Source organism: Syngnathus floridae, chromosome 14, assembly GCF_059516105.1.
Source record: "Syngnathus floridae isolate MCC-2025c chromosome 14, RoL_Sflo_1.0, whole genome shotgun sequence".
In the NCBI taxonomy this organism is placed as follows: Eukaryota; Metazoa; Chordata; class Actinopteri; order Syngnathiformes; family Syngnathidae; genus Syngnathus; species Syngnathus floridae.
In genome coordinates, this window is record NC_142426.1 from 7291376 (window position 1) to 7303678 (window position 12303).

At 43.6% G+C, this 12303-nt stretch overlaps 1 protein-coding gene and 1 long non-coding RNA gene across 2 annotated transcripts; one reads left to right on the forward strand and one right to left on the reverse strand.

The window, feature by feature from the left end:
• Window positions 1-1636: 1636 nt before the first annotated feature.
• onecut3b (one cut homeobox 3b) lies at window positions 1637-11767 on the reverse strand. The gene is made up of 2 exons (XM_088397225.1): window positions 10717-11767; window positions 1637-3618 (listed from the first exon to the last, which is right to left on the reverse strand). Exons 1-2 carry the CDS (start codon window positions 11765-11767, stop codon window positions 3269-3271), a joined length of 1401 nt encoding a protein of 466 aa, XP_088253351.1. The 3' UTR covers window positions 1637-3268.
• Window positions 3089-9829, forward strand: LOC148387429 (uncharacterized). Its single transcript, XR_015862814.1, has 3 exons — window positions 3089-3527; window positions 5519-5546; window positions 7819-9829. It is a non-coding gene; the product is annotated as an uncharacterized LOC148387429 (long non-coding RNA).
• Window positions 11768-12303: the final 536 nt, after the last annotated feature.

Sequence of the window (12303 nt, forward strand, 5' to 3'; positions counted from 1 at the left end):
ACACCACATAAAAAGACATTTATCTTAAAGGAATGTACTTAGAAACCAAACTTTTTTTTCTCTCTCTTTCTCTCTCCCAACGCCGCTGCCTGTCGAGATACATTTAATCCTGCAGTTTTAAATACATTTATATAGTATCCATGCATAAAGAATTGCTCACCCCACCCCTTTTCACACGGGTGCTTTGTTTGGTTCTTTTTTTTTTTTTTAAATATGGGAATCATTTCAACACACATACATAGATGACAATCTTCAAACAAAATGAGCCAAACTGAACTGCGCGTTGTTTGTTAATCATTTTCTCATTCTATCTGGTATTTTATGATCAATATACTTTATCCAACTTTTTTTAAATATTTGTTTTTCTCAAATAGCACAGCGTGCAAACCTATATAAACAATAAATTAACTTGAGATGTCCAAGCATCAAATGCCTAACACTTTACTCACGCCGAAGTAACGCAAATGATCATTTGTAGCGTCACCGTCATTGCCCAACATAAAAATGTAATCGAGTTTTGAGGTATATCAAGATGTCTACACATGCCTGTGATGCTACCCTGGACCAGTGAAAACATATTTGGATGGGCGGGGGCCCAAAGGAAAGGAAAGGTTAGTTGATCCTTTTTGGATCCGTAATTAATAAGCTACATTTCTGATTGCAGGAAATCATGGAAATTGTAAACAGACACAGTTATCACTTCTACACTCAGATTACAAATTACACAAAAATATATCTGGTAGTAGTGTGTGTGAGTAATGGGAGTGAGATTATCTAAATTTGAGTATAAGTGAAAGATATGCAGACTATGAAGAATTGACGTGGCTCTGTGGTGCCTTTGCTATCGCTGACTCCTCCTTCATCCATTCTGTGAGGTAGCTCCACATGCAACCATTTGGAATATCTCAACTGTATTATGTCTTAAAAAAAAAAAAAAAGTCCCAAAATAACTTCTCTAACTGGGACTGTGTTCAAGTGCCGTACATAACAAGCCGAGCCCGATGAATGACGAAGAGATTGCCATCTGATAATGAGTCACCTCTGCTGCTTTCTTTATCTTCTTGTCTCTTCGCTAGTATGATTATCTCCCGCTAGAAGATTCTACACAACTCGTGGCTTTGCCCATGTACATGGATAAGAAACACACACACATACATACAAATAGAGGTGCTACTCATGGTAAGCCCTCTGCAAACAAATAAATAAATAGATCAGCAGAGGAATGCAGTGACAGTCCAATTCAAAGGAGTCCAGAGATCAAGGAAGAGGTCCTTCACATCCACAAAGTCCATCTACATTGTATTCACAAAAATTGCACAGTCACTTGAGGTATCCCTTCCTTGTCTGTGCATAGGATCAGTCAATGACATGTTGATTCTTTTTATTTTTGCTTTTTTTTTTTTTTTTTTTAAGAGGGGGAGGTTAGTTTTTTTTTTTTTTAACAAGGTGCTTTTTTTTTTAATACATTATCAGCACAACATAGCACAATAGTCATGAAAGAGGAAACTATGTGTCTATGGTACTAGATTTACCCGCATCAATAGTAGGGAGGGAAAAGATAAAGAAAGACAACCACGGGGACTGTAGCAAATAGATGGACTAGATAAGACACAATTAAATGAAAGGTTATTTACATTTATATACTGTGTAGATCTCATGAAGAGTTTTTTTTCTGAGGTATGGATTAGGCGACATGCCCATTAGTGCTTGCAGTGGGATGGTTGTGACGACACGGGCCGGACACGTGGCAAAGAGCGAGCTGCATCTGTTTGTTGATTATCATAAAGAGGCAAATATCATTGGCACTCAGGATCCTATATTGTGACATTTGACCTCCGTCTTTGGCCACTAGAACAGAGCAGAGCTCGCTCACCGCGCAAGTGACCACTGCCCGTGCGGGAGTCTCTTTTTGATTGTTCTCCTTACGTAACCTGAAAATAACCTCTTAGGTGGCTAAGAACCGTAGAGCCTAAGACCCGAGGAGATGAACATTCAAATGTGTAGCAAAGGGTAATTAGCGTATTTCCTCAAATGGTGTCTTTTACGCTAACATGCAAAGACGCGAATTGCCCTCGTTAGGTAAACACCTCCTTTTTTGCCCTTGGAAAAACAAAATGGCTGTCATGGCTGATCTTAAGTATGACTCAGATCAATGAGTGAGATAAATTGTGGCAAAGACTGCTAATGCTAGGTATAGGAAAGACAAACATGACGAGTATAACTAATATCTTAAAATGGCGGACCGTCCAAAATCATTTAGGTCAGCAAAACGAGAACAAATTGGTGACCCGGTCGAGAACAAAGATGGAAACTGTATATAATGTCACGGACTATTTGGCTTAAGTGCTTCAAAAACATTCACCGAGGTATGTTAAACATGTTAATACACTTTTGAAGACAACATCTTGAAATTAAGTGGGGCACAGGCAATCAAATAATTGATATTAATAAATGTGATATATTTTTATATATGAGCGTAGAAGCTTTATGGGTTTTTTATTCATGATAAAAGATTTTTTTTAATTCATTATAAAAGAAAAGAAGTTTTTCCCCTTCCACAATTTGAGGAAATACGCTAATTTGCTTCCGTGATTTTATTTCGGTTAGCGACCCTCTGGCATAATGCAAACGCACTCAAGTTCCATCTTTGGTTTGTGTTTGCTGTGTTTTGGTGCAACATAGAAGCTCTGACCGACCGACCGACCGCACAGGAGACCTGCATGCGAGAAGATGTGGTTGAAATAGACAGCAGGTGGCAGTGTTATTCCGGGCCGACTGTCGCAAAAGGGCATTGAAATGTTGCACGCGTGACACACTCATGCAATGTCGCAGATGATTGTGGAGGCATGTGGTTAGGAGGTCAAAGGACCACTTGACAGCCACACGCTGTCCTTTGTGTGTTAGAGAAATGACTTGCAGGGGGGATTGCGGCCCAGCAGGCACATCTGCTGTCTGATTGTGAGAAACATCTTTTGAGGAACATCACCAAACCCTAAAGCAAATATAAACTCTTCCTTCTCAAGGCGTTGGCTTGATGTCATCCTCTCGTTTTTAGTGTCAGCCGCGTGCTTAAAGAGACTGTATCTTTGGTATATAAGAGTTCACCCCTGATAGTAACATTCAGAATAACAGAAGCGATCTGATTCATCTGCTCGTGTCGAGAGCAGATGGATGAGATCGAAAGAAAACAACTACACACCCTGTAGCTCACTGCTTTGATTTGAACACACCCGTTCCGTCCTCCAAGTGTGTGTTCAAGCTCCCTCCATCAGGCCTTGGAGAAAGTGCTGACCGAGGAGGTGCCAGGGTGGATGGGCGAGGAGTTGGCATTGCCATGTCTGTGAGCAGCGTGTACGTGGCCGTGCGCCCCGTGCCCGTGCTCCTCGGCGTCCCAGCGATCCGGACAGCGGCGGCGCGAGTTCATGAAGAAATTGGAGACGGTGGAAAGCTCCAGGCCCAGCTGCTGGGAGATGGTGAGCTGCATCTCCTTGGAGGGACGGCGGTTCTCTCGGAAGATGGCTACCAAGGTACGACGCTGGAGGTCTGTGAAGACCAGTCGCTGCTTCTTTGGCACCTGGTTGCGCTCTCGTCCTCGGTCTTCTTCCTTGCGTTTACATGCTGGAGACATAAGGGGGCGGGGCAAATTGGAGGATAAGAAATGAGCGGAAAAGTGCGTTTTAGTTTTTCTCAAATTTCCAACTTTTTAAAATATAAGGACCATAATTCGAGGACGCTCATCTTAGAGGACAGCAAAAGATCATTCATTATGTATGCCGCTATGAAATTATATGTCTCACAAATAATGTGACTTTTGTTCATCTATCAGGGATATTTTACAGGCCGACAATATATCCACGTGTTGCCATTCATACAACGCAATATAATTGATATACTTTTTGTTCATTAGTGTGTCGTGAGATTTTTCATAACGGCTTGAACAATATAAATTTAACATTACACTTTATTGTAATATTTTACGTTTTTTTATTGTGTGATATAAAAGATAATAATTTAAATGCTCTTGCAGTTCGAACGACGTGTATTTAGGGAAAGCAGTCCAAAAGTTCAAAATGTTCTATTTGTGACACAGTTGGGATATTCAATGTGAATATAAGACTATCACTGAATTGTGAGCTTTCCTCCAATGGGTTGGGATTGTGCGCTCAGGCTTCTTTCCCTTTTGCTCTCCTGAACTATCTTGGGGGAGGAGGTTGCTGGGTCACGCGTGGATAAATCGTCTTGATTGCGGCTATTTGTGCCGCTCGTTGGAATTGGAGGCGCTCGGTGTGAAATGCTGACAAAGACGCGGGCCTCCTCCGTGCATGCGTAGATGCGCCGTCGGTGCATGGGGCTCGTTTCTGGCTGTGAAAGCTGGAGGGAGTCTGTTCTGTTCTGCTGCCCTAAAAAGCTGCAATGATCGATTTTCCGCGGTTTTCTCCCGAACACGTGGTCCAGTAATCAGGGCTCCCTTCCCCACCCGATCGATCGCCATCGATCCGCGAGACCGAGGTGTGCGCGCGTGTGCGTGGGGCGGGTGCGGGTGGGTTGGCTGTATGTGCGCGTGGTATACAACTCGGGAGCGCGCTTCGTGACAGATGAGGAGACATTGTTTATCAGTGGATGAAGAAAGAGGATATACGCAAAACAATGTCGCTTCAAAAAATGTCGAGTGTGAATATATGTTTGTGTTTTTGGGTGTGTACGCAGGGAAAATGTAAGGGGGGGAGGAAAGAGCAAAAGGAGGAGCTGGAAGAAGAAAGGCAATAAGGCTGGCCGCAGAGTGGAGGTGGTGCATGCTCATGATTGATGACTTTACAGCAGGTTTAGACAACAACAGTAAACAGATTTGACTGTGAGGAGAGATCAATATGAACGTGCACATGTGTATGCATGACTGAGTGAGCATGCGTGTTTTTTTTTTTTTTTTCTCGTGGTTTCTTACTGCAAGCAAAGCATCATCTCAAACTACTTCTATTTGTATGTACACATCTCTGCCTGGCTTGCCCCTTGTTGCCCCCCTCAATTGTTTTAATTTGCGCTCAGATTGATAGCCCCCCATATTGATTGATCCGAACCATTTCATGGAACGTTTATTCAATTGGTTCAGGTTCAGCCATGCCAGAATCTCCTCGAGGCTCTCTAAGTGCTATCTCAAACTAAACTCAATACAGCCTAATGTAATGACTGAAGGCTAGTGCTAATATAGTGATAATTTAATATGTAATGCTTGTTTTCCAACAAGTTGGGCTTCCGGCCATTTCGCAATGCCAACACAACTCTGCTTTCCAACTGTTCAAGTGCATCTGTCTAGCTTAGAGCAGGGGTCTCCATCTACCCAGTATCGGATCATTTGGCAAAGATTTTTTTTTAATGATTATTTTATTTGTAAACAGTGGGTGTGAAAAGTAGACCTTGTTCAATTTTGTGATCTAAAAAAAATAACACCAAGGAATCATTTCTTTTCTTCACTAAGTCTGGAAAAGTTCTTCAAGTTTCTTTTGTCTGTTTCCATTTCCAGATGGGACCACCTCTGATTCTGCATAATGGTGAGTTGTATTTTAAAGAGTATTTTTAATCATGATAACAGAAGCTAAGTTAGCATTCTTTACTGTTGTGTGCATTAGGTTGGGGACCACAGGTTTAGAGTCGAAGCCTCCTTTGCATAAGCTCCCAGTGCGCTCAATACATATTTCAGATAATCAATAGGTTCATTTCAAATGGCGCCCCTGAATGGTCCTCTCTACAGCCGTGAATAGGACCACAGGGAAGTAAAAGAGGGAGCATCTCATTAAGCTGCCCTCTCTGGAGACAAGAAGCAAAAGCGTGGAGCTATCTTTAGGTGCCTCATTATCAAATGGGCCTTTCTGAAGGGACAAGCGCCCATGCACTCACTCCACCGTCTCGAGTGGCTTTCGCCTCTTTTTCATATGTCAACAACGGCCACTTTATCTCCGTCGCTGGTTTAAACCAAAAGATTAAGTCATTGTCTCCTCTTCTGTGCTTCATTATTTAAGAGTTCCCTGACAGGGCAGGAGGATGAGGATGGTGATGGGAATATGTGGTGGAGTCAGGTATCAGATGTTGCGTTCCTTTGACGTCACTTGTTTAGCGGAGGAAGTAGTGGACACTTTATTAGGTACACCCGTGGCAGGAGAAATGATCCACTTAAATGATGTCAGAATTATTTAGTTATTTAGCTGTCGTTCCCTTTAAGTAAATCTTTAAGATTATCTTTATATTTTGGTATGTACTTTTTGTGCCATTTGTTTGTTAGTGCGCAGTGGGTGGGTGGGGGGGGGGGGGGTAAATTGAATAATAATCAGGCAGGCTTGAGACCCAAATAGGAAATATGCATCTTATATATTTTTATAAATAAATATTACAGGAACCAATGTTATTAAACTTTTCATACTTTGAAGTGAATTTCACTTTAAAAAAAAACACTTGTGGTAACATCAAATAATAGGAAATACCGTTTTTCCCAATTTTAAGCAGAACGTCATGATAACAAAAAAAATCCATAAATAAGTGTATCTGTGTGTGCGTGCGTGTGTGTGGGAAATGGGGGGGGGGGTATATGATGGGGGTGGAGGGGGGGCAGACGGTGAACTAACCGCACCGTGCTGCTGCTAGTCGACCCCTGGACGGAGGGATGAGATCGGGCTTTGTGTGCGGCGAGACGGGCCCTCTCCCGCCCTGGACGGACTACTGTAAGGCGAGAAACAGTTTTGTGTCAATCACTGTGTGTCACACCGCTCAAGATGTACGCTTATTGATAGTATTGATCAGATTATAGGCCCTGCCCGCCAGTAGTGCTGCACCCACCCCCGCGCACGCAAACACACAGCGGCCCCGCCTGCACGCACGCACGGCGCAAAACGCCGGCCGGCCGGCAATTGATCACGAGTGGATTATTTGAAACATTTCCTTTAGTTGTCAATTGAAAGTGCGCGTTGTCTTGTCGAGGCAAGCGATGGGAAGCTTTTGAATGGCTTGTAAACGGTCGTCTTATTGGCTTTTGTTTTTTATGCCTTCTCCGTTTTCCTTGGCGTTTAGGAATACGAATTAAGATGAAACGCCTATACTTTCGTTCTAAAGAGTACTTTTTGTCGTCTTTTTATTCTTTTGGTATTTAAAGACATCAGTAATTTAAAAAAAAACGTAACCTGGCTAAATAACGGATTTATAAAAGCCCCATCGACCGAAAAAAAAACTCCGTGATATTTTCTATTTCTTAAAGTCTAATTTATATAATTACATAAATGAGCTTCAGTTAATTTAACCTGGTGTTACCTGTTCCACAGAATAAATTATGATTACATAATACAATTAAAAGGGTTTAACAGAAATACTAGCTAAATTACCCTCCAATTTTAACCACATCAACTGATATGAATCAGTTTGAAGAGACATACCCTTCAATTTAACTTTTTACAACTAGACTTGGCTGTTATTTTGGTGCTTGCTCTCATAGATTAAAATTTTGAAATTCAAACTAAATCAAAATGACAAGTCTAAACCGAACAGGACTTATACAAGCAAGTAAAATGAAGCACTGTGCAGCCATTTGCTGCATAAATTTCCACCCCCTGGCCACATTAAATCTTGCACACAAATCAAATTTATGTCATAATTATGAGATTGATCTCACTGTGGCCTGCTAGCCAAGTCAGAAGGGAATTAAATAATTATTTGCACTGTATGTCGTGAATGATAATTGCAAATATTTGATTGGAGGGCTTGGGGTTTGCTATAAAACTTTTCAAATGTCTTGCTTGCACTCTCACCGTTTGATCATTTTCCACACTTGTGTTTTAGGAGGGAAATAAGGGTGCAGGGCAAAGAAATGATGTGCTGGTCCAGAGCCAGTCGTGAAATGAGGAGGAAACAAGGGAAGGAAGGAAGGAGAGCACCGAAGAGAGCAGAAGAGAGGAAATCAATAGCGATTCAGAGCGAGTCAGATAAGCCTGAACAATGTATAGTGCAGACACACTCTATAACCCAGTCACACACACACACGCATGCACATACATGTGAACACACACAGATGTATGACAAAAGCCGTGAAGCGAGCCTTAAAATCAAATGACATCACAACCTTGGATTTGCTGACACGAGCAGAATTAAGCATCTAAACTAAACGGATGCTCTCTGTAAGTTCGTTTGTGATCAAATATCAACGGCGGGACACTCGTTTGTCACAATTTGGCCACCCGGTTGCATTGTGTAGCATTTTGCCGATGTAAATGTACACCGTGTTTGTCAGGATGTTCCGGGGTGTTCTCCCCAGACCACTTACATGCCCTTTTTCGTGTGTGAGATGGAGTGTTAAACCACACATTTGACTTTGCTTACCTAGAAGATGCTGTTACAAGCAGCTTACGCCACCACTTTCTGCCTTGCCTTTCTTCCCCCGGCCCTCCGTCTTCCTCATGCTTATCAATTATTAAGGTCGCTATTGATCCTTTCACTAGCCTGCCTCTATCAGGCTGTTCACACAAAACGCAGACCTGCCTGGCTGCCTTCACTCAATCAATGGCATCGCACAGCCTTATACAGCTCTTATATTCCATGTCATTCCCCTCACCTAAATTGGGCCCACTCAAGTTTCACCCAACTCGGATCCCGATGTGTGACATCCACTGACGGATCTCTGAGAGTCGAGTCAGCGATTGAGCTTGAGGCTTTGTTTGCCTTTGCTCAGCTTTCACCCTCGGCATCCTCTGCTCCATTACGTGTTGATGTTCTTCAAGCGAAACCAACTGGCTGCCTTTTACTAAGGTGAGCCGGCAGCGATGTGTTTTCATGACGTCACTGTCATGCTGCAGAACGTGGAGGGGAAATATATAGAAAAGGGGGAGGGGAGATTAGGAAACAGCACTATTGATCGCCAATGTGCAAAGCCAGGCAAACACAAAAAGGACGGAGTTACACTACTAATGACACTCACAACCTCGTCTGATAATCCCTATCTATTTATCATCTAGTATATCCATCTATCATCTAGCGATCATCCATCTATTATCTATCTATCTGTCATCTGTCTATTATCTATCTATCTATCATCTTATCTATCATTTATCATCTATCTGTCTATCCTCTATCTAGCTATCATCTGGCTAGCTGTCCTGTAGCTTGCTAGTTATCATCTAGCTAGCCATCCATGCTAAGTGTGATGTATAATTTATCCACATCGCCCTTTTGTATTAATGTCTGCAAAAGAATGCGTGTGAAGTTTAACACCTGACATGGCATTGATATTGTCCTATGTCAAATTCACACCATTTCAGCAATTTGCTGTGTTCTGTGTAAAAGGCAGAAAAATGAAAGGTCTTCTTCCCTATTTTGCAGGATACGTAAAGTGTAAAAGAAGCTTCTGTTTGTCTTATTGATAGCCAATGTTTAGTGAGTTAAGACACCTAGAGAAATATCTCACAAGACACCACTGACAAAAATGTCACCAATAGTATGAACACTAAAATAAAGATCTTGTCTCAAATTAAGTGAACACAAAGCTGATTGACTCGAGAGAGAACATGATTTATTTTCGTTGCATTTTTTTTGCATTGTGTGTCATACCTGTCACGCGACATCGCTGTCATAGATAGACAAACAAAGATTTATTTATTGTACTTGAAATTAATAATTAAATCATTTCCCATTTCACTCTTTTAGGAATCCATAACTACACCAGTCAGCCAAAACATTATGTCGACTTGACCAAAAATAGCGATATCCAGAGTTATGAAATATTCTAAACGGAGCATTGCGCAATATGTTTAGATTGGTCCTGTCACTGAAGCTAAATAAACATGCATGTCAATTGTAATGTGCATCATCCTGAGAATTGTCCATTATTATTTTTTTACAAACAACTATATTGACTAATCCAATTATTTGAAATGCTCTTTAAAACATGTCATCTTAAATATTTCATCTAATGTCAAGCACACTCGTGGTGACCACTTTTCACGCCCTACCTGTGTTGTGTTCTAATTTTAGAGCTCTTCCAACAGTCTGCCTAATGAAAAGTCACACGGAGCGTGTGGTTATTGCGTCTTTCAGCTCCCGATACGAGTATTGATCTGTGTGCCACATTTAAAAGGGAGAGTGGGAACTGGCGTATTGATCAGGCAGCCTGGGGTCACCCCAGCTTTCTCCCGCTCAAAGTTGGCCCACGAGCCTAACATCTTGTTTGCAGTCTGGAAATTGTATTTTTATTTATTGCGCATTTACTGTGCTTTGGGTCTGAAAACTGAAAGACGGGTGCAGTTTGTAAAACTAAAGAACACTCTTTCTTAAGATATATGGGTCAGTGATTCCAAAGAGTTAGAAATCGTCCAATTTCACTTTAATTGAAAAATATATTATTTTAGTAAAAATAATACCGCTTTATTCAATTATATTTATATGCACGTATAATGACAGGTAGAAATTAAACGCAATTAGCACAAGGTACAGAAAATGAATATGTGTTTCTGCTTTTTGTGACTTTTTTTGCCCGCTGTGAAATTTTCAAGAATGTAAAATATACGTGTTTAAAAGCTTAGAGGTTGGGAAACCCCGCTCAAGCTGGATTAGTGCTGAAGACTGCTTTGTTTCACTGCAATAACTGTCCATGGTGCTGAAATGCGAGACGCGTGCAAGTTGATTGGGTGCTTTTACAAGTTCCGATCAATTCTGTGATGTAATAGTGATAAAATGACACTTTCTTACCGGCGAGTCTCAGAGCAGACATCCGCTGGAACTCCGGCTCTTGCAGCCACTTCCACATCCTCCTAAACGTCTCCCGGCCGGACTTTAGCTTACTCCAGGGTTTGGGGTTCCGCAGCAGGTCCGAGAGCGTCCCCTGGGACCGGCTGAGGATCCTCTGGGCGAATATGGCCTGCGGGATGGAGTATCGCTTCAATTCCGCCGTTATTCTCTGAGCCACTTCTTTTGTGTTGATTTCCTCCGCCTGGATCCCCGAGCCCGCGACCCCCTGCCCGCTGCCGTGGCCGTGCCTCTCGCGGTCCGCCAACATCACCGCGCCGCCGGGTTGCGAGTGAAGGTGGCTGTGCGGGTGGTGGTGCATGCCGTTTAAGTTGGAGATCATGCTGTGGCCGTGGCCTCCTAAACTCCTCGCCAGGTGCTCTTGCTCGCTCCGGGACAGCATGGAGGCGTGCGACTCGAAACCCGACACGGGGGAAAGCATTTTCGCTTCGGCGGGCAGGTGCGCGCTCGGGCCGTAGGACGAGAGCGACTGCTGGGGGTTGTGCAAGGAGCCCAGGCCGCTGGGCAGCGGGGACAGCGAGCCGTGCCCCATGCCAGACATCTCTTTGGGGTAGTGATTGTACAGATTGCCCATGGGGGCGAGACCGCGGTGGTCGTCTCGCATGAGTGTGAAGCTGCCGCTGACATTCCCGGAGGAGAGTCGTTGATGGGCCGCGGCGTGGTGATGCGAGTGCGGATGGTGAAACTTCTCCGACACGGTGGAGATGGGAGGTAGATGCTGCAGCGGCGCCAGTGTTGTGTACGTGTTGCTCAAACTCATGCCGTTCTCGCACATGCTGATGGACGGATGCAGGTGCGGATCGGGCCGGTAGTCCCCGCCGGAGCTTTCCAGGATGGAAGTCATGCCGGAGACCATCGCCGTGCGAGCGCCGGGGGCGTGCGACACCAGATTCCGTGAAGCCGAGCTGGGGGAAGGCGACGGCCGCGAGCTCATCAGGTTCCCCACCTGGGAGTGCGAGGAGATGCTGTGAAGGTTCTCCATGGTGAGCTCCATCTGTTCCCCCTACCCCACCTTCACCCGTGTCTCTCCCTCTTCACTAAGCCTCCTCGCCGTCCTCGAGTACTAAAATTACCAAAACATGTAAACGCCGATCCATTGATTAGAAACGTTCGATCGGTCCAATCCGGCGTGGACAACTTGTGTTGTTCCCACGCGCGCAGGTGTGGCGCGTCCTCGCAGAGTCGTGGAGCTTTAAGCGCGCAGTGTGGCTGGACGCCGTTATATCTCATCTCTGATCCAACAGCGCTCCCATCCGCGTGCCTGAGAGGCGTTGACGCGCATCTGCGGGCACGCGCGCAGATTTAGCCCCCACCACCTCGCTTGAAACTGCGTGCAAATTCACCATGATGGATTTGTAACACTTAAGAGGTGTTGTGATCATTTAGTGCAGGGGTGGAAAACATTTGATCCCGCAAAAAATATATTTCTAAAAGTCAAACTGCAGATGACTTGTTATAACAAGTTTCTATAGAAATAGAAATTCCACTTAAAATCCAAAATATAATAATAATATATATATTTAGAAATAC